Below are 22,745 nucleotides of genomic sequence, written 5' to 3' on the forward strand. Positions count from 1 at the left end.
CTTTCTGGGATGTTTGCCAAAGGTTTTAACGTAACAGTTGTTTGAGACGATGGAAAGCAGTTGGGACAAACAACAGACACATCAAAAAATTAAGCAAAAGCTGAGGAATGAGATATCCACAGGGGCTTGAAAAGCTCAGACATATTCTTGGGAAGGAAGAAGGCCATGCACATGTTCAACAAAGACTGGAGAAAGCCCTAAGCTCTCACTTCTGATTGACCTTGAGGTTCTTTGCAAGCAGAAGGTGAAGGCTAGGGCAGAGCTGTAAGCTAACTGGCTGCGTGCTGAGTGTCTCAGCTTGCACTTGCACGAAGAGTTCCTCGACAAAGATCAAGACTTACTGGTTCTAGGGATTTAAGAAGTCTCTGACCACTAACTAACCAAGTAGAGACTTCAGTGGCCACGCATGACAAAGATACAGACTTTATAGAATTAGTTCAGAAATGTTACAAACAACAACAAACCCTGGAGACCTGATACCCAGAATTGCCATGTGACATTATTTGAACAGTCCAGTTTTCAACAAAAAATTACAAGACATGCAGAAGAGCAAAAAAGGATAACCCATGGGGAGGAGGGGGGAGCAATTAATAGAAACTGTCCCTGAAGAATCCCAGACATTGGACTTACTAGACAAAGACTTTAAATCAGCTATTTTAAATCTGTACAAAGAACTAAAGGAAAGTGTGAAAACAACGTCTTACCAAGTACAGAATTTATCAAATAGCGAATATCAAAAAGAGAAAGAAAGGTGTATTTCACTTAAAATACAGATGTCAAAGAAGAAAACAACTGCAACAAAAAACTTACTGTGTAGCCTTAACTATGTCCCACGTGCTGTAATCATCAATATGAGTTTTCCGTCCGAGGGGTTCACCATATCCATGGCTATAATGGCTTTGAGGTTTGACTTCCTGTTGAAGAAAAAGAATTACACAGAGATAAGAATTGAGAAATGAAGTATGAAAATATTTCAGTATTTTACTATTGCTTTTGTGCTGTTTGAAGAATGTTTGTTATTTAAAAGATTAAGTTTAACCTTATGTTGAAGTCTGTACTCTTTGGAGAAAAAGCATGTTCAAACAGATCTACCCCCTTATACACACTCTCAAAACAGAAAAGCTGCAAAACTGCAAATCAGTGACAAATCAGTAACTGAAATTCATCTTTAGCTCCACAGAACTCTACTTTTTCAGCAAATCAACTCTCATTCTCTCAGACCAATTTTTCTACTATTCCAGCATAACCCCCTAGCTCTAACACTCTACTTCAAAACTTTCATCACATGCCAAATAAAAACTAAGGTCCTAAAAAAGGAACCCAGGGATATTATTCTATTATTCTCAGATATCACCTTTTCTTATACTCCTTCATGCTGAAGGCTTGTTAAGGCATCTACTATTAGGTGAATAAAGAACAATAGGGCATTCTAATAAAACGTATATCTGCTTGAGTAGTTCTAAAAATGTCAACACCCTTAAAGAAACTAATTTTTATATAAAAATTTAATTAAACAGCTTTATAGAATATTACATCCATTTAAAACTTATATGCTATGTGCAATTTTCTATTTAAAATACAAAATTTGCTATGCATAGTCAGCTTCCTCAATATAACACTAAGGTACAATTACTTCTTTTATACGAAAACAGAAAAATTGAGCATGTTTGGTTCTACTACCATCCATTCAAATTTCTATGATTCGGATATTTTTCTCTTACAGGCACACACATGTAAATGAAAGAATAAGGCATAACAAGATATTTGGAGAGAATTAAATCCTTAGAACAATTCATTCTCTCTTGGCCACTGATATTTAATAATACAAATTTATGGTATTTCATTGGAGAAAAAAGTCTATTATCTTTAGCTCACTCTAGCCATTTAATCTATGTGGAAAATTCCAATACTGATTTGTTTGAACCATACATTTAGAAGACTATCAACAATATTACTGAATATTTTCAACAATAGGGAATTTAAAAGTTTCACAAAAGCAAATTCAGCTTAGTATATAACCTTTCCTTATGAAAATGCCACCACCAACATTAAAATACCACCGTAATAATCATAAATCCACATTTGCAGAAGAAAGAAAATAGACATGTCTTAAGCCAAGATTCACAACATATTACACATACTGCATATAATTTACTAAGTGATTTTTTTGAGAGATTGTTCTTAGACTCCATTAAAATAGAACTGGTTAAATATGAACACAAGCAGGTATAGTATTTTGGGTGTATGCAACACTCTGAATAATTGATGAAGCTAACCAATACATAAGACTTACCCAATTTAATTTTTAAGAACTTTTCTATTTAATTTCTCCACTGAACTCCAGTTCTCAACTTCTCTATGCTCTATATTCAGTGGAGCAAGATAAAAGAAAGACATTTCTCAGATCAGTAGCACTTCCTTTTTTTCTAAATTTTTTCTGATATTATTCTCCCCTACCATAAGGAAAATAACCTTTTAAACTTTCGATTCTGACTTTTTCTATTAGGACCATAAGACATCTGAAGGAAAATAAAAACCTGGCCATAGTTTACAAGCAGAATGGAGTAAAATGTCCAACAAAACATGTACTGAAAGTCTGCTATAAACAAAGCCCTCTACAATGTACTGGGACCCCAAGCCAGGACAGGGTAAAGCTAGTGCAAAGTTTAAGAGAGTGCCAAAAAACTCCATAATCAAGATTTTTAAAATCTTAATGAATTATCTTTTAAAAATCAAAACAAAACAAATCCTAAACATAAACATTTTAAATATAGACAGCACTAGTATTGCTCATTTTTCCTTTTGTATCAGGCTCCACTGTGGCTTGAAGCAGTACTGCAAACCAATATGCAAATACCAAATATGGTCTCTTGCCCTCAAGGCCTTTACAATCCAAAATGGAAGGACAAAGTAGATAAGAAACATAAGTCAAAGATTAGAAGCAAGAGCTAAGTTAAAACTTAAATAAAGACAACATGAGGGCCAAAAAGTAGTAACATAACTTTAAAAACTATTTCAATATGAAAATCTGCTAGGGCAAACTGCTATTCTTTTTTACTAAGGACAAATAGATTGCTTTTACAGGCAAATAACAAATATTCATTAAATAAAAAATAAATCTCTTTTTAAAGCTTACTACTGTAATGCTTTCATGTGATTTTAGCTTTATTTTTATCCCCAGAGACCTGTTATCATATATAATGATTAAACTGTATTCTCAGTTTATCTACCGTCCATTTTGCCCCACTGACAGTGCCAAATGTGATCTTCCAATGTACTAGAAATCAGACTTTTTTTCCAGTAACATTTAAAAACTAAATGCATTTGTTTTATCACAATTATATGTTTTTTATTTGTTTACTTCTACTTTTTAGTAAAGGAAATATGATTTTTATAAAAGATGGCTTTACATATATCCTTAGAGTAATTTTCAAGAGGTACAGTTATTCCCACTGAAAAGGTAGAGGAAATGGTGTTTAAGCAAATCTCCAACCTGTTGTACTATTTTTTTTAAAATTAATAACACGGACTTAAATTCTTTTTCTCACTTTTAATCACATTGGAAACTGATTCACCTCTAGAACTAGTACCCTGCCAATCTGACAAATGACAACACTCTCTATCAAGATAACCACCACTATCACTAGGCCTAGAAGTAACAGTTGTGATTTTTAAACTTTAAAAACATAAAATAAAAAATACTGTTAATGTAAATAAATATAACCTATAAATGTATAGATATTAATTTTTAATTATAAATTTGCTATTATACATCAGATAAATTTTCAACATACAAATATTTAATGACACTAAAATCCTATAATTTTTCCTTGATTTTAATGGGAACCAAGATGCAATTTAATTGATATCTCTGCCAAGGAAAGTAATACTAATTAAAAAATACATATGTAGGTCATTGTAACTTTTAAGAGTGCAGTAATTCCATTAGAAGCAGCATAGTATAATAGAAAAAGTCCTTGACTGAGAGGCTACTGACTTGAAAGTCTGCCATTCTCTTACCTAGGCTACAACCCAGCAAGGCAATTAACTATGGTAGGACTCAGGTCCCTCATTTGTAAAAAGAGGAGGATGAATAAGATCAGCTTAGAGTTCTACCCAGGTGCCTCAAGGACCAACATCAGGGCACCAAAGAGCTTGATAGTTTCAGCTCTACTCAATTCACTCCCTTCTTAAACAAAGCACTTTGTTATTTAGCCTCTTTTCAGATACTGGGGCTTTACATAATATTTCTTTAATAAAAAAAAAAAGATTCGAGGACCCCGGAGGAAGATGGCGGAAGAGTAAGACGCGGAGATCACCTTCCTCCCCACAGATACATCAGAAATTCATCTACACGTGGAACAACTCCTACAGAACACCTACTGAACGCTGACAGAAGACCTCAGACCCCCCAAAAGGCAAGAAGCTCCCCACATACCTGGGTAGGGCAAAAGAAAAAAAGAATAAACAGAGACAATAGGATAGGGACGGGACCTGCACCAGTGGGAGGGAGCCGTGAAGGGGGGAAGGTTTCTACACACTACAAGCCCCTTCGCGGGCGGAGACTGCAGGTGGTGGAGGGGGAAAGCTTCGGAGTAGCGGAGGAGAGCACAGCAATAGGGGTGCGGAGGGCAAAGCGGAGAGATTCTGGCACAGAGGACCGGTGCCCTCAGGCACACACCAGCCCGAGAGGCTTGTCTGCTCGGCCGCCGTGGCGGGCGGGGCTGGGAGCTGAGGCTCGGGTATCGGCTTTCAGTCGGAGCGCAGGGAGAGGACTGGGGCTGGCGGCAGGAAGAGAGCCTGAAGGGGTTAGTGCACCACGGCTAGCCCGGAGGGAGTCCGGGGAAAGGGTCTGGAGCTGCTGAAGAGGCAAGAGACTTTTTTCCCTTTTGTTTCCTGGTGCGCGAGGAGAGGGCATTAAGAGGGCTGCTTGGGGAAGCGCCGGAGACAGGCAGGAGCCGCGGGTAAGGCACGGACCTCGGAGACGGGCGTGGGCCGCCGCCGCCGCCGCCGCCGCCCGCCGCGGCCCGCCGCCGCCGCTGCTGCCGCCGCCGCGGGGCCTGTGTGCGAGCGCGGGTCACTGTCCGCCCCGCCTTCCGGGGGGCCTGTGCACCCCGCCACTGCCGGGGTCCCCGAGACCCGGGGACGGCTTTCCCGGGAAAGCGCACGGAGCGCCACGGGCTGCTGCAACGTCACGCCGGCCTCTGCCGCCGCAGGCCCGCCCCACACTGCGCGCCCCTCCCTCCCCTCTGCCTGAGTGAGCCAGAGCCCCCGAATCAGCGGCTCCTTTAAACCCGTCCTGTCTGAGCGAAGAACGGGCGCCCTCCGGCGACCTACGCGCAGAGGCGGGGCCAGGTCCAAGGCTGAGACCCGGGAGCTGTGAGAGCAGAGGCAGGGAAATCTCTCTGTGCAGCCTCGGAGGCAGCGGATTAAAGCTCCACGGTCCATTTGATGTGCCCTGCGTCTGTGGAGTGCATGAATGGACAGCGAATCATCCCAAATTGAGGAAGTGGACTTTGAGGACAAGATTTAAGACTTTCCCCCCTTTTCCTCTTTTTACAACGAATTATTCCAAATTAAGGAGGTGGACTTAGAGAGCAAGATTTCAGACTTCTCGCCCTTTTCCTCTTTTTACAACGAATTATCCCAAATTGAGGAGGTGGACTTGGAGAGCAAGATTTTTGATTTTTCCCCCTGCTCTCTTTTTGTGAATGTGTATGTGTAATCTTCTGTGTAAGATTCTCTCTGTATAGCTTTGCTTCCACCATATGTCTCAGGGTTCTATCGGTCCGGTTTTTTTTTTTTTTTTTTCAATAATTACTTTCTAATTTTAATAACGCTACTATATTTCATACTTTATTCTATTTTACTTTACCCGCTCTTTCTTTTTTTCCTACTCTCCCTTCCTCCCTCCCTCCCTCCGCTCCTCCTTTCCTTCTTTCTTTTTCTTTCCTCCCTCCCACCCTTCTTCTTTCCACTTTCTTTTTCTTTCCTTCCTCCCTCCCTCCTGTCTTTCTTCCTTTCCTTCCTCCCTCCCTCCCTCCTTTCTCCTTCTTTCTTTCCATCCTTCCTCCCTCCCTCCCTCCTTTCTTTCTTCCTTCCTTCCTTCCTTCCTTTCTTCCCTTCTTCCTTTCTTTCCCTCTCTCTTTCTTTCTTCTACTAATTCTTTCTTTCTACTTTTTCTCCCTGTTACTCTGAGCCGGGTGGATGAAAGGCTCTTGGTGCTGCAGCCAGGAGCCAGTGCTGTGCCTCTGAAGTGGGAGAGCCAACTTCAGGACACGGGTCCACAAGAGACCTCCCAGCTCCACATAATATCAAGCAGCGAAAATCTCCCAGAGATCTCCATCCCAACACCAGCACCCAGCTTCAGTCAACGACCAGCAAGCTACAGTGCGGGTCACCCTATGCCAAGCAACTAGCAAGGCAGGAACACAACCCCACCCATTAGCAGAGAGGCTACCTAAAAACATAATAAGGCCATAGGCACCCCAAAACACACCACCAGACGTGGACCTGTCCACCAGAAAGACAAGATCGAGCCTCAACCACCAGAGCACAGGAATTAGTCCCCCCCACCAGGAAGCCTACACAACCTACTGAAACAACCTTAGCCACTGGGGTCAGACACCAAAAACAACGGGAACTACGAATCTGCAGCCGGCAAAAAGGAGACCCCAAACACAGTAACATAAGCAAAATGAGAAGGCAGAAAAACACACAGCAGGTGAAGGAGCAAGATAAACACCTACCAGACCTAACAAATGAAGAGGTAATAGGCAGTCTACCTGAAAAAGAATTCAGAATAATGATAGTAAAGCTGATCCAAGATTCTATTTCCATGATCCATAATCTTGGAAATAGAATAGACAACATGCAAGAAACAGTTAACAAGGACCTAGAAGAACTAAAGATGAATCAAGCATCGATTAAAAACACAATACATGAAATGAAAAATACTCTAGATGGGATCAATAGCAGAATAACTTAGGCAGAAGAACGGATAAGTGAGGTGGAAGATAAAATAGTGGAAATAACTGATGCAGAGCAAAATAAAGAAAAAAGAATGAAAAGAACAGAGGAGAGTCTCAGAGATCTCTGGGACAACATTAAACGCACCAACATTCGAATTATAGGGGTTCCAGAAGAAGAAGAGAAAAAGAAAGGGACTGAGAAAATATTTGAAGAGATTATAGTTGAAAACTTCCCCAATATGGGAAAGGAAATAGTTAATCAAGTCCAGGAGGCACAGAGAGTCCCATACAGAATAAATCCAAGGAGAAATACACCAAGACACATATTAATCAAACTGTCAAAAATTAAACACAAAGAAATCATATTAAAAGCAGCAAGGCAAAAACAACAAATAACACACAAGGGAATCCCCATCAGGTTAACAGCTGATCTCTCAGCAGAAACCCTACAAGCCAGAAGGGAGTGGCAGGACATAATTAAAGTGATGAAGGAGAGAAACCTGCAACCAAGATTACTCTACCCAGCAAGGATCTCATTCAGATTTGATGGAGAAATTAAAACCTTTACAGACAAGCAAAAGCTGAGAGAGTTCAGCACCACCAAACCAGCTTTACAACAAATGCTAAAGGAACTTCTCTAGGCAAGAAACACAACAGAAGGAATATACCTACAATAACGAACCCAAAGCAATTAAGGAAATGGGAATAGGAACATACATATCAATAATTACCTTAAATGTAAATGGACTAAATGCTCCCACCAAAAGACACAGAGTGGCTGAATGCATACAAAAACAAGACCCATATATATGCTGTCTACAAGAGACCCACTTCAGACCTAGAGACACATACAGATTGAAAGTAAAGGGATGGAAAAAGATATTCCATGCAAATGGAAATCAAAAGAAAGCTGGAGTAGCAATTCTTATATCACACAAAATAGACTTTAAAATAAAGACTATTAGAAGAGACAAGGAAGGACACTACATAACGATAAAGGGATCGATCCAAGAAGAAGATATAACAATTGTAAATATTTATGCACCCAACATAGGAGCACCTCAATACATAAGGCAAATACTAACAGCCATAAAAGGGGAAATCGACAGTAACACAATCATAGTAGGGGACTTTAACACCCCACTTTCACCAATGGACAGATCATCCAAAATGAAAATAAATAAGGAAACACAAGCTTTAAAGGATACATTAAACGAGATGGACTTAGTTGATATTTATAGGACATTCCATCCAAAAACAACAGAATACACATTTTTCTCAAGTGCTCATGGAACATTCTCCAGGATAGATCATATCTTGGGTCACAAATCAAGCCTCGGTAATTTTAAGAAAATTGAAATTGTATCAAGTATCTTCTCCGACCACAATGCTATGAGACTAGACATCAATTACAGGAAAAGATGTGTAAAAAATACAAACACATGGAGGCTAAACAATACACTACTCAATAACGAAGTGATCACTGAAGAAATCAAAGAGGAAATTAAAAAATACCTAGAAACAAATGACAATGGAGACACGACGACCCAAAACCTATGGGACGCAGCAAAAGCAGTTCTAAGGGGGAAGTTTATAGCAATACAATCCCACCTTAAGAAACAGGAAGCATTTCGAGTAAACAACCTGACCCTGCACCTAAAGCAATTAGAGAAAGAAGAACAAAAATACCCCAAAGCTAGCAGAAGGAAAGAAATCATAAAGATCAGATCAGAAATAAATGAAAAAGAAATGAAGGAAACGATAGCAAAGATCAACCAAACTAAAAGCTGGTTCTTTGAGAAGATAAACAAAATTGACAAACCATTAGCCAGACTCATCAAGAAAAAAAGAGAGAAGACTCAAATCAATAGAATTAGAAATGAAAAAGGAGAAGTAACAACTGACACTGCAGAAATACAAAAGATTACGAGAGATTACTATAAGCAACTCTATTCCAATAAAATGGACAACCTGGAAGAAATGGACACATTCTTAGAAATGCACAACCTGCCAAGACTGACTCAGGAAGAAATAGAAAATATGAATAGACCAATCACAAGCACTGAAATTGAAACTGTGATTAAAAATCTTCCATCAAACAAAAGCCCAGGACCAGATGGCTTCACAGGTGAATTCTATCAAACATTTAGAGAAGAGCTAACACCTATCCTTCTCAAACTCTTCCAAAATATAGCAGAGGGAGGAACACTCCCAAACTCATTCTACGAGGCCGACATCACCTTGATACCAAAACTAGGCAAGGATGTCACAAAGAAAGAAAACTACAGGCCAATATCACTGATGAACATAGATGCAAAAATCCTCAACAAAATACTAGCAAACAGAATCCAAGAGCACATTAAAAGGATCATACACCATGATCAAGTGGGGTTTATCCCAGGAATGCAAGGATTCTTCAATATACGCAAATCAATCAATGTAATACACCATATTAACAAGTTGAAGGAGAAAAACCATATGATCATCTCAATAGATGCAGAGAAAGCTTTCGACAAAATTCAACACCCATTTATGATAAAAACCCTGCAGAAAGTAGGTATAGAGGGATCTTTCCTCAACATAATAAAGGCCATATATGACAAACCCACAGCCAACATTGTCCTCAATGGTGAAAAACTGAAACCATTTCCACTAAGATCAGGAACAAGACAAGGCTGCCCACTCTCACCACTCTTATTCAACATAGTTTTGGAAGTTTTAGCCACAGCAATCAGAGAAGAAAAGGAAATAAAAGGAATCCAAATTGGAAAAGAAGAAGTAAAGCTGTCACTGTTTGCAGATGACATGATACTATACATAGAGAATCCTAAAGATGCTACCGAAAAACTACTAGAGCTAATCAATGAATTTGGTAAAGTAGCAGGATATAAAATTAATGTACAGAAATCTCTGGCATTCCTGTACACTAATGATGAAAAATCTGAAAATGAAATCAAGAAAACACTCCCATTTACCATCGCAACAAAAAGAATAAAATATCTAGGAATAAACCTACCTAAGGAGACAAAAGACCTGTATGCAGAAAACTATAAGACACTGATGAAAGAAATTAAAGATGATACAAATAGATGGAGAGATATACCATGCTCCTGGATTGGAAGCATCAATATTGTGAAAATGACTCTACTACCGAAAGCAATCTACAGATTCAATGCAATCCCTATCAAACTACCAATGGCATTTTTCACAGAACTAGAACAAAAAATTTCAAAATTTGTTTGGAAAAACAAAAGGCCCCGAATAGCTAAAGCAATCTTGAGAACGAAAAATGGAGCTGGAGGAATCAGGCTCCCTGACTTCAGACTATACTACAAAGCTACAGTAATTAAGACAGTCTGGTACTGGCATAAAAACAGAAAGATAGATCAGTGGATCAGGATAGAAAGCCCAGAGATAAACCCACGCACATATGGCCAACTTATCTTTGATAAAGGAGGCAGGAATGTACAGTGGAGAAAGGACAGCCTCTTCAATAAGTGGTGCTGGGAAAACTGGACAGGGACATGTAAAAGTTTGAGATTAGATCATTCCCTAGCACCATACACAAAAATAAGCTCAAAATGGATTAAAGACTTAAATGTAAGGCCAGAAACTATCAAACTCTTAGAGGAAAACATAGGTAGAACACTCTATGACATAAATCACAGCAAGATCCTTTTGGACCCACCTCCTAGAGAAATGGAAATAAAAACAAAGATAAACAAATGGGACCTAATGAAACTTCAAAGCTTTTGCACAGCAAAGGAAACCATAAACAAGACCAAAAGACAACCCTCAGAATGGGAGAAAATATTTGCAAATGAAGCAACTGACAAAGGATTAATCTCCAAAATTTATAAACAGCTCATGCAGCTCAATAGCAAAAAAACAGACAACCCAATCCAAAAATGGGCAGAAGACTTAAATAGGCATTTCTCCAAAGAAGATATACAGACTGCCAACAAACACATGAAAGAATGCTCAACATCATTAATCATTAGAGAAATGCAAATCAAAACTACAATGAGATATCATCTCACACCAGTCAGAATGGCCATCATCAAGAAATCTAGAAACAATAAATGCTGGAGAGGGTGTGGAGAAAAGGGAACACTCTTGCACTGCTGGTGGGAATGTGAATTGGTACAGCCACTATGGAGAACGGTATGGAGGTTCCTTAAAAAACTACAAATAGAACTACCATATGACCCAGCAATCCCACTACTGGGCATATACCCTGAGAAAACCATAATTCAAAAAGAGACATGTACCAAAATGTTCATTGCAGCTCTATTCACAATAGCCCGGAGCTGGAAACAACCTAAGTGTCCATCATCGGATGAATGGATAAAGAAGATGTGGCACATATATACAATGGAATATTACTCAGCCATAAAAAGAAACGAAACTGAGCTATTTGTAATGAGGTGGATAGACCTAGAGTCTGTCATACAGAGTGAAGTTAGTCAGAAAGAGAAAGACAAATACCGTATGCTAACACATATATACGGAATTAAAAAAAAAAAATGTCATGAAGAACCTAGGGGCAAAACGGGAATGAAGACGCAGACCTACTTGAGAATGGACTTGAGGATATGGGGAGGGGGAAGGGTGGGCTGTGACAAGGCGAAAGAGAGGCATGGACGTGTATACACTACCAAACGTAAGGTAGGTAGATAGTGGGAAGCAGCCGCAGAGCACAGGGAGATCAGCTCGGTGCTTTGTGACCGCCTGGAGGGGTGGGATGGGGAGGGTGGGAGGGAGGGAGATGCATGAGGGAAGGGATGTGGGAACAGATGTATATGTATGACTGATTCACTTTGTTATAAACCAGAAACTAATTAAAAAAATAAATAAATAAACTTTAAAAAAAAAAAAAAAAAAAAGATTCAACTCCTTTTTAAAACCACTAGATTAGAAGTCCTCCAAGATCCCTTCTAAGGCTAACATACAATGATTTTATATATTGGAATAAAGAAATTACAGCCACTAGAAGGATCCTTAAGGTACCTGAATTGACAGCCAAAGGTTTTTATAGCCCTAGGAGTTGCTGAAGAGAGCTAGAAGGAGAGAAAGCACCTCCAAAACCTGCTGCTCCAGTAGCAGACAGGAAGGAGAAGAGCTGGGACAAGCTCGGCTGCCATGCACTGCTGCTGAGAGAAATCACTACGATAAAACTCAAACTCGTACAGCAGATACAGGCAAACTCTGGATGGCATATCAGGATGGTAAGACTCCATAATACGTGTTTATTCACATGCCTGGATGGAATTATATAACCAATAAACTAGTTAGCAAGTGTCTGTGTGCAATCTAGTTAATACAATCTAGTTAACTTTTAAAAAAATACTAGACCTATTAATCTTTAGTTTACATTCATTTAAAACAAAGAGGGAGGCAGCACTGACCAAAGAATCCTCTACGGCAGGGGTCCCCAAGCCCTGGGCTGTGGACTGCTACGGAACCGGGCCACACAGGAGGTGGAGGGCGGTGGGCAAGGGAGCAAAGCTTCATCCGCCGCCCCCATCGCTGCATTACCGCCTGAACCATCCCCCCTTCCAGGCCATGGAAAAACTGTCTTCCACGAAACCGGTCCCCGGTGCCAAAAAGGTTGGGGACCCCTGCTCTATGGCGCAAGTACTTTATTACCAACCAAATAGAGATGTTTAATAAGTGCTCTATAAGAAAAGGTGCTCCAAGAATCGGTTCTATGGTAGAGTATATCTGAAAGAGCAAACGTGCAAGAGTAAGTTCAGGAAGATTCAGAAAGAAGGGTAATGGCAGGGACTTGCCCTGCCATTAATTACAATACATCAGAAAGCAAACTAAAGAAAAAATGGGAGTACCGCAGTGATAAACAGGGCAGTGGAATAGAGCCTGAAGAATGAGAATTAGAATCAGGAGGCAAAGACATATTATTCAGTAAATGGTATAAATGGACAACTGGCTAGACATTTGGGATAAAAAAAAAAATTCAACAGGCTCCAACATAGAAGGGTGATGATGTGCTTGGCAGAAAGACACTAACAAATACAGCCAAGGATATAGTTTCTTTAATGGCATATGATGCTGAAACTTGTCTGAAAAAGCAGGGCCACACAAAGCAGAATTCAGAGCAGCATGCTCCCAGGTGGAAGCTTCCCAGGTCAGCAACACATCCCATGAGACTATACAGGGAGATGCCTATACCATTCTCCTGGTGAGAGGAGCATGCACCCTCCTGTTCTGGGGAGGCTTTGTGCCACTCTGGACTCTCCTGACTGTTCTGGAGACTCTGACCGTATGTCTGGTGCTCACCAGGTCTAAGTAACTTGTTCAAAACAGCTCTAGGACTTAACCTGAATGTTTAATGAAAGACCAGTTAGAGTGCAGATCAATTTCCCAGGCTTCCTAGAGAAGTGACTACCCGGCAGGACCAGGCCTCAGTCGAGGACTCTTCCTGTAAGATTCCCATCTCACTCCTTATATTAGATAACTTCCAGTCAGGTCAAAGATTTAAATGTAAGAATATCAGTAATAACAGTCCTAATGTTTAAAAAAAGCTCTGAGAAAAAGCATCAGTAACAACACATTGAAAAATGGGCAAAGAATATGAAGATAATTCAAAGAGGGCAAAATACAATGGCAAATATAAGTATGAAAAGATGCTGTAATTCTCAATATAAATGCATTTCCAAACAGAGAGAGAGAGAGAGAGCACAAAATCAATTCAATAAAATTCTAGGGCACATACATGTTACCTACAAGACACATGTTACCTGCCTGCCTTTGGTGCATTAACCCATAAATATACACAGGTGAATAAGCAAACCAATAGGGCTTAACCATATGCTTGTAACCTGCACTGTGCAAATGTCTGCTGTCAGGCATCATTCTAACAGGTTGGACTCTGAATCAAGAAGCGAATTGTATTTAATTATATAATTTTGAGCTTCTCAAATTTAATTCCATTAAATGTATATGATGAAACTAAAACAATATAAAGTGTTGTTGACAAGAAGAAAGAAAAAAAGTCTCTATACATAATTGACTCATTTTCAAGTCCTAGACAAAACTGATGAGCCAAATGTGAGACCTTCTTAAAACCTAGGTAGTAATGAACTAAATTCTAGGAATACCATAAGGGTTTTTAAAAAGGAATATATAATGAGAGGACAGTATAAGCATTAAACAGATAACCAAATGAACAATGAAAGATAAGGAACAGCAGTAGCCACTACAAAATTATAAAATAACTTTCTCTTAAAGCGTATTTAATTAATAGTGCCAGCAAATGGCACTACACTCAAGACAGAATTTCTTGCTAATCTATTTGATGTACCCTCTTTAAGGGAAGATTGGACAAAAATGATTTGGTAATATAATGGGAAGATTTCAAATCAATTTTTTCAGTAAGTAAGAAGTCTCTGCTATATTATATGCTCTGCTGTGGTCCCCAGTCCCTGGCTAACAGTATGTGATTTTTGCTTTTAAAAAAGAGAGGCCAACTTGAGGCATAGGTAGGTTCTCTTTATGCTGTAGGACCACCACTGTCTCAATCCAAACTATCAAATTCACTTTGCTTGCTTCCAACAAATTTTAGACTAGGAAAATGTTCATCACCTTCTAGCTTCACTAAAAACTGGTTTTCACTTCATTTCCTTCTAGTATTAATCTATACGTATATACATACTTGTAACAATAAATCTGGCACACTTTTTTTTCCTTCCACAGACATTTGATGAACAAATGCCTATATGTATATTTCTCTCCCTCTCCTTAAAAAAAGAAAGAAAGAAAGAAAGGACTTCCGGGGAAGATGGCAGAAGAGTAAGATGCGGAGATCACCTTCCTCCCCACAGATACACCAGAAATACAGCTACACGTGGAACAACTCCTACAGAACACCTACTGAACGCTGGCAGAAGACCTCAGACCTCCCAAAAGGAAAGAAACTCCCCACGTACCTGGGTAGGGCAAAGCAGAGAGATTCCCGCACAGAGGACCGGTGCCAACCGGCACTCACCAGCCCGAGAGGCTTGTCTGCTCGCCCGCCGGGGTGGGCGGTGCTGGGAGCTGAGGCTCGGGCTTCAGTCGGAGCGCAGGGAGAGGACTGGGGCTGGCGGCGTGAACACAGCCTGAAGGGGCTAATGCGCCACAGCTAGCCGGGAGGGAGTCTGGGAAAACATCAAGAGCTGCCGAAGAGGCAAGAGACCTTTTCTTCCCTCTTTGTTTCCTGGTGCGCGAGGAGGGAGGATTAAGAGCGCTGCTTAAAGGAGCTCCAGAGACGGGCACGAGCCGCAGCTGAAAGTGCGGACCCCAGAGACGGGCATGAGACGCTGGGGCTGCTGCTGCCGCCGCCAAGAAGCCTGTGTGCGAGCGCAGGTCACTGTCCACCGCCCCCTTCCGGGGAGTCTGTGCAGCCCGCCACTGCCGGGGTCCTGGGATCCAGGGACGGCTTCCCTGGGAGAATGCACGGCGCGCCTCGGGCTGCTGCAACGTCACGCTGGCCTCTGCCGCTGCAGGCTCGCCCCGCACTCCGTGACCCTCCCTGCCCCCCGGCCTGAGTGAGCCAGAGTCCCCGAAGCAGCTGCTCCTTTAACCCGGTCCTGTCTGAGCGAAGAACAGACGCCCTCCGGCGACCTACATGGAGAGGTGGGGCCGAATCCAAAGCTGAGACCCGGGAGCTGTACGAACAAAGAAGAGAAAGGGAAATCTCTCCCAGCAGCCTCAGAAGCAGCGGATTAAAGCTCAACAATCAACTTGATGTACCCTGCATCTGTGGAATACATGAATAGACAATGAATCATCCCAAATTGAGGAGCCAGGAGTCAGTGCTGTGCCTCTGAGGTGGGAGAGCCAACTTCAGGACACTGGTCCACAAGAGACCTCTCAGCTCCACATAATATCAAACGGCGAAAATCTTCCAGAGATCTCCATCTCAACACCAGCACCCAGCTTCACTCAACGACCAGCAAGCTACAGTGCTGGACACCCTATGCCAAACAACTAACAAGACAGGAACACAATGCCACCCATTAGCAGAGAGGCTGCCTAAAATCATAAAACGTCCACAGACACCCCAAAACACACCACCAGACATGGACCTGCCCACCAGAAAGGCAAGATCCAGCCTCATCCACCAGAACACAGGCACTAGTCCCCTCCACCAGGAAGCCTACACAACCCACTGAACCAACCTTAGCCACTGGGGACAGACACCAAAAACAACGGGAACTACAAAGCTGCAGCCTGCAAAAAGGAGACCCCAAACACAGTAAGATAAGCAAAATGAGAAGACAGAAAAACACACAGCAGGAGAAGGAGCAATATAAAAACCCACCAGACGTAACAAATGAAGAGGAATAGGCAGTCTACCTGAAAAAGAATTCAGAATAATGATAGTAAAGATGATCCAAGATCTTGGAAATAGAAGAGGGAAAATGCAAGAAACATTTAACAAGGACCTAGAAGAACTAAAGAGGAAAGAAGCAACGATGAACCACACAATAAATGAAATGAAAAATACTCTAGATGGGATCAATAGCAGAATAACTGAGGCAGAAGAACGGATAAGTGACCTGGAAGATAAAATAGTGGAAATAACTACTGCAGAGCAGAAGAAAGAAAAAAGAATGAAAAGAACTGAGGACAGTCTCAGAGACCTCTGGGAAAACATTAAACGCACCAACATTTGAATTATAGGGGTTCCAGAAGAAGAAGAGAAAAAGAAAGGGACTGAGAAAATATTTGAAGAGATTATAGTTGAAAACTTCCCTAATATGGGAAAGGAAATAGTCAAATCCAGGAGGCACAGAGAGTCCCATACAGGATAAATCCAAGGAGAAATACGCCAAGACACATATTAATCAAACTGTCAAAAATTAAATACAAAGAAAACATATTAAAAGCAGCAAGGGAAAAACAACAAATAACACACAAGGGAATCCCCATAAGGTTAACAGCTGATCTTTCAGCAGAAACTCTGCAAGCCAGAAGGGACTGGCAGGACATATTTAAAGTGATGAAGGAGAAAAACCTGCAACCAAGATTACTCTACCCAGCAAGGATCTCATTCAGATTTGATGGAGAAATTAAATCGTTTACAGACAAGCAAAAGCTGAGAGAGTTCAGCACCACCAAACCAGCTTTACAACAAATGCTAAAGGAACTTCTCTAGGCAAGAAACACAACAGAAGGAAAAGACCTACAATAACGAACCCAAAACAATTAAGAAAATGGGAATAGGAACATACATATCGATAATTACCTTAAATGTAAATGGACTAAATGCTCCCACCAAAAGACACAGATTGGCTGAATGGATACAAAAACAAGACCCATATATATGCTGTCTACAAGAGACCCACTTCAGACCTAGGGACACATACAGACTGAAAGTGAGGGGATGGAAAAAGATATTCCATGCACATGGAAATCAAAAGAAAGCTGGAGTAGCAATTCTCATATCAGACAAAATACACTTTAAAATAAAGACTACTAGAAGAGACAAAGAAGGACACTACATAATGATCAAGGGATCGATCCAAGAAGAAGATATAACAATTGTAAATATTTATGCACCCAACACAGGAGCACCTCAATACATAAGGCAAATGCTAACAGCCATAAAAGGGGAAATCGACAGTAACACAATCATAGTAGGGGACTTTAACACCCCACTTTCACCAATGGACAGATCATCCAAAATGAAAATAAATAAGGAGACACAAGCTTTAAATGATACATTAAACAGGATGGACTTAATCGATATTTATAGGACATTCCATCCAAAAACAACAGAATACACATTATTCTCAAGTGCTCATGGAACATTCTCCAGGATAGATCATATCTTGGGTCACAAATCTTGCCTTGGTAAATTTAAGAAAATTGAAATCGTATCAAGTATCTTTTCCAACCACAACACTATGAGACTAGATATCAATTACAGGAAAAGATCTGTAAAAAATGCAAACACATGGAGGCTAAACAATACACTACTTAATCACAAAGTGATCACTAAAGAAATCAAAGAGGAAATCAAAAAATACCTAGAAACAAATGACAATGGAGACACAACGACCCAAAACCTATGGGATGCAGCAAAAGCAGTTCTAAGAGGGAAGTTTATAGCAATACAATCCTACCTTAAGAAACAGGAAACATCTCAAATAAACAACCTAACCTTGCATCTAAAGCAATTAGAGAAAGAAGAACAAAAAAACCCCAAAGTTAGCAGAAGGAAAGAAATCATAAAAATCAGATCAGAAATAAATGAAAGAAGAAATGAAGGAAACGGTAGCAAAGATCAATAACACTAAAAGCTGGTTCTTTGAGAAGATAAACAAAATTGATAAACCATGAACCAGACTCAGCAAGAAAAAAAGGGAGAAGACTCCAATCAATAGAATTAGAGATGAAAAAGGAGAAGTAACAACTGATACTGCAGAAATACAAAGAGTCATGAGAGATTACTACAAGCAACTCTATGCCAATAAAATGGACAACCTGGAAGAAATGGACAAATTCTTAGAAATGCACAACCTGCTGAGACTGAATCAGGAAGAAATAGAAAATATGAACAGATCAATCACAAGCACTGAAATTGAAACTGTAATTTAAAATCTTCCAACAAACAAAAGCCCAGGACCAGATGGCTTCACAGGCGAATTCTATCAAACATTTAGAGAAGAGCTAACATCTATCCTTCTCAAACTCTTCCAAAATATAGCAGAGGGAGGAACACTCCCAAACTCATTCTGCGAGGCCACCATCACCCTGATACCAAAACCAGACAAGGATGTCACAAAGAAAGAAAACTACAGGCCAATATCACTGATAAACATAGATGCAAAAATCCTCAACAGAATACTAGCAAACAGAATTCAACAACACACTGAAAAGATTATACACAATGATCAAGTGGGATTTGTCCCAGGAATGGAAGCATTCTTCAATATACACAAATCAATTAATGTGATACACCATATTAAAAACTGAAGAATAAAAACCATATGATCATCTCAATAGATGCAGAAAAAGCTTCTGACAAAATTCAATACCCATTTATGATAAAAACTCTCCAGAAAGTGGGCACAGAGGGAACCTACCTCAACATAATAAAGGCCATACATGACAAACCCACAGCAAACATCATTCTCAATGGTGAAAAAACTGAAAGCATTTCCTCTAAGATCAGGAACAAGACAAGGATGTCCACTTTCGCCACTCTTATTCAACATAGTTTGGAAGTCCTAGCCATGGCAATCAGACAAGAAAAAGAAATAAAAGGAATAGAAATTGGAAAAGAAGTAGTAAATCTGTCACTGTTTGCAGATGACATGATACTATACACAGAATATCCTAAAGATGCCACCAGAAAACTACTAGAGCTAATCAATGAATTTGGTAAAGTTACAGGATACAAAATTAATGCACAGAAATCTCTTGCATTCCTATACACTAACAACGAAAGATCAGAAAGAGAAATTAAGGAAATAATCCCCTTTACCACTGCAACAAAAAGAGTAAAATACCTAGAATAAGCCTACCTAAGGAGGCAAAAGACCTGTACTCCGAAAACTATAAAACACTGATGAAAGAAATTAAAGATGACACAAAGAGATGGAGAGATATACCATGTTCTTGGATTGGAAGAATCAATATTGTGAAAATGACTATACTATCCAAAGCAATCTACAGAGTCAATGCAATCTCTATCAAATTGCCAATTGCATTCTTCACAGAAGTAGAACCAAAAATTTTACAATTTGTATGGAAACACAAAAGACCCTGAATAGCCAAAGCAATCTTGAGAAAGAAAAACAGAGCTGGAGGAATCAGGCTCCCCGACTTCAAACTATACTACAAAGCTACAGCAATCAAGACAGTATGGTACTGGCACAACAAGAGCAATATAGATCAATGGTACAGGATAGAAAGCCCAGAGGTAAACCCATGTACATATGGTCACCTAATTTATGACAAAGGAGGCAAGAATATAAAATGGAGAAAAGACAGCCTCTTCAATAAGTGGTGCTGGGAACACTGGACAGCTACATGTAAAAGAATGAAATTAGAACACTCCCTAACACCATACACAAAAATAAACTCAAAATGGATTAAAGACCTAAATGTAAGAGTGGATACTATAAAACTCTTAGGGGAAAACATAGGAAAAACACTCTTTGACATAAACCACAGCAAGATCTTTTTTGACCCACGTCCTACAGTAACAAAAATAAACAAATGAGACCTAATGAAACTTAAAAGCTTTTGCACAGCAAAGGAAACCATAAACAAGACCAAAAGACAACCCTCAGAATGGGAGAAAATATTTGCAAACAAAGCAACGGACAAAGGATTAACCTCCAAAATATACAAACAGTTCATGGAGCTCAATGTCAGAAAAAACAACCCAATCAAAAAATGGGCAGGGCTTCCCTGGTGGCACAGTGGTTAAGAATCTGCCTGCCAATGCAGGGGATACAGGTTCAAGCGCTGGTCTGGGAAGATCCCACATGCTGCAGAGCAACTAAGCCCATGAGTCACAACTACTGAGCCTGCGCTGTAGAGCCTGCGAGCCACAACTACTGAGCCTGTGTGCCACAACTACTGAAGGCTGTGTGCCACAACTACTGAAGCCTGTGTGCCTAGAGCCCGAGCTCCGCAACAAGAGAAGCCTCCGCAATGAGAAGCCCGCGCACTGCAACAAAGAGTAGCCCCCCACTCACCATAACTAGAGAAAGCCCGCGCACAGCAACAAAGATGCAATGCAGCCAAAAATAAATAAATAAAATAAATAACTTTATTAAAAAAAAAAAATGGGTGGAAGGCCTAAACAGACATCTCTTCAAGGAGGACAGACAAATGGCCAAGGGGCACATAAAAGGATGCTCAACATCACTAATTATTAGAGAAATGGAAATCAAAACTACCATGAGGTATCACCTCACACCAGTCAGAAGGGCCATCATCCAAAGATCTACAAACAATAAACGCTGGTGAGGATGTGAAGAAAAGAGAACCCTCTTGTACTGTTGGTGGGAATGTAAATTGATACAGCCACTATGGAGAACAGTATGGAGGTTCCTTAAAAAACTAAAAAGAGAACTACCATGTGACCCAGCAGTCCCACTCCTGGGCATATACCCCGAGAAAACCATAACTCAAAAGGACATATGTACCCCAATGTTCATTGCAGCACTATTTACAATAGTCAGGACAAGAAAACAACCTAAATGTCCAATGACAGATGAATGGATAAAGAAGATGTGGTACATATATACAATGGAATATTACTCAGCCATAAAAAGAAATGAAATTGGGTCATTTGTAGAGATGTGGATGGACCTAGAGTTTGTCATACAGAGTGAAGTAAGCCAGAAAGAGAAAAACAAATATCATATATTAACACATATATGTGGACTCTAGAAAAATGGTACAGATGAACCTATTTGCAGGGCAGGAATAGAGACACAGATGTAGAGAACAGACATATGGACACGGGGAGGAAAGGGAGGGTGGGACGAACTGGGAGATTAGGACTGCATATATACACTACCATGTGTAAAATAGATAGCTAGTGGGAACATGCTGTAAAAGCACAGGAAGCTCAGCTCGGTGCTCTCTGACGACCTAGATGGGTGGGGTGGGGGGGTGGGAGGGAGGTCCAAGAGGGAGGGGATATAGGTATACATACAGCTGATTCACTTTATTGTACAGCAAAAACTAACACAACACAACATTGTAAAGCAGTTATAATCCAATAAAAAAATTTTAAATAAACACTAAAAATAAATAAAATTTATATGCGAAAGCAACTAAAACAGGCAAAATAATTTTTTTTTTTTTTTTTTTTTTTTTTTTTCTTTTTGCGGTATGTGGGCCTCTCACTGTTGTGGCCTCTCCCGTTGCGGAGCACAGGCTCCGGACGCGCAGGCCCAGAGGCCATGGCTCACGGGCCCAGCCGCTCCGCGGCATATGGGATCCTCCCACACCGGGGCACGAACCCGTATCCCCTGCATCGGCAGGCAGACTCTCAACCACTGCGCCACCAGGGAGGCCCAGCAAAATAATTTTTTAAAAAAAGAATTGTAGGAAGGAGTCTACTCAATTTCAAGACCTATTATATAGCTCCAATTATCAAGATTGTGTCGTACTGGCTGAGAGATAAACACACAGATCAATGAAACAGAAGACAGAACCCAGAAATAAAAACATACAAATATGCTCACCTGATCTTTGACAACAATGTAAAAGCAATTCAATGGAGGAACGATAAGCTTTTCAACAAATAGTGCTGGAGTAGTTGGACATTTAAAGGGGGAGAAAAAATGAAGTTCAACCTAATTCTCACAATTTATACAAAATGTAATTCAAAACTGATCCTGAACTTAAACTTAAATGTTACATGTAAAACCATAAACTGTTTAAAAAAGAAAAAGGCAAAAAACTCTTGGATCTATAGCTAGGCAAAGAGATCTTAAACTTGACATAAAAAGCACAATCCATAAAAGAAAAAATTTATAAACTGAAATTCATCAAAATTTAAATTTATGCTCTGAGAAAGACCCTGTTATGAGGATGAACAGACAAGCTACAGACTGGGAGAAAATATTTGCAAACCACAACAAAAGACTAGTGTCTAGGGTACTAAAAACCAAAAATGAAAACACAAACTTCTCAAAACTCAACAGTAAAATAAACAATCCATTTTTTAAAAATTGGCAAAAGGTACTGTTATGGGCTGAACTGTGTCCCCCCAAATCCATCTGTTGAAGCCCTAACTTC

At 40.2% G+C, this 22,745-nt stretch overlaps 1 protein-coding gene across 1 annotated transcript in view; it reads right to left on the bottom strand.

Annotated features, from left to right (window-relative positions):
- The window catches only part of ZDHHC17 (zDHHC palmitoyltransferase 17), a 102,909-nt gene that overhangs the window by 69,236 nt on the left and 10,928 nt on the right, over positions 1–22,745 (bottom strand). The window contains exon 2 of the mRNA XM_081247966.1: positions 811–914. Within this exon, the coding sequence (XP_081104092.1) occupies positions 811–914 (104 nt within the window). The remainder of the gene's footprint in view (positions 1–810; positions 915–22,745) is intronic.

This window comes from Mesoplodon bidens (genome assembly GCF_964165515.1).
Source record: "Mesoplodon bidens genome assembly, chromosome: 11".
Lineage (NCBI taxonomy): Eukaryota > Metazoa > Chordata > Mammalia > Artiodactyla > Ziphiidae > Mesoplodon > Mesoplodon bidens.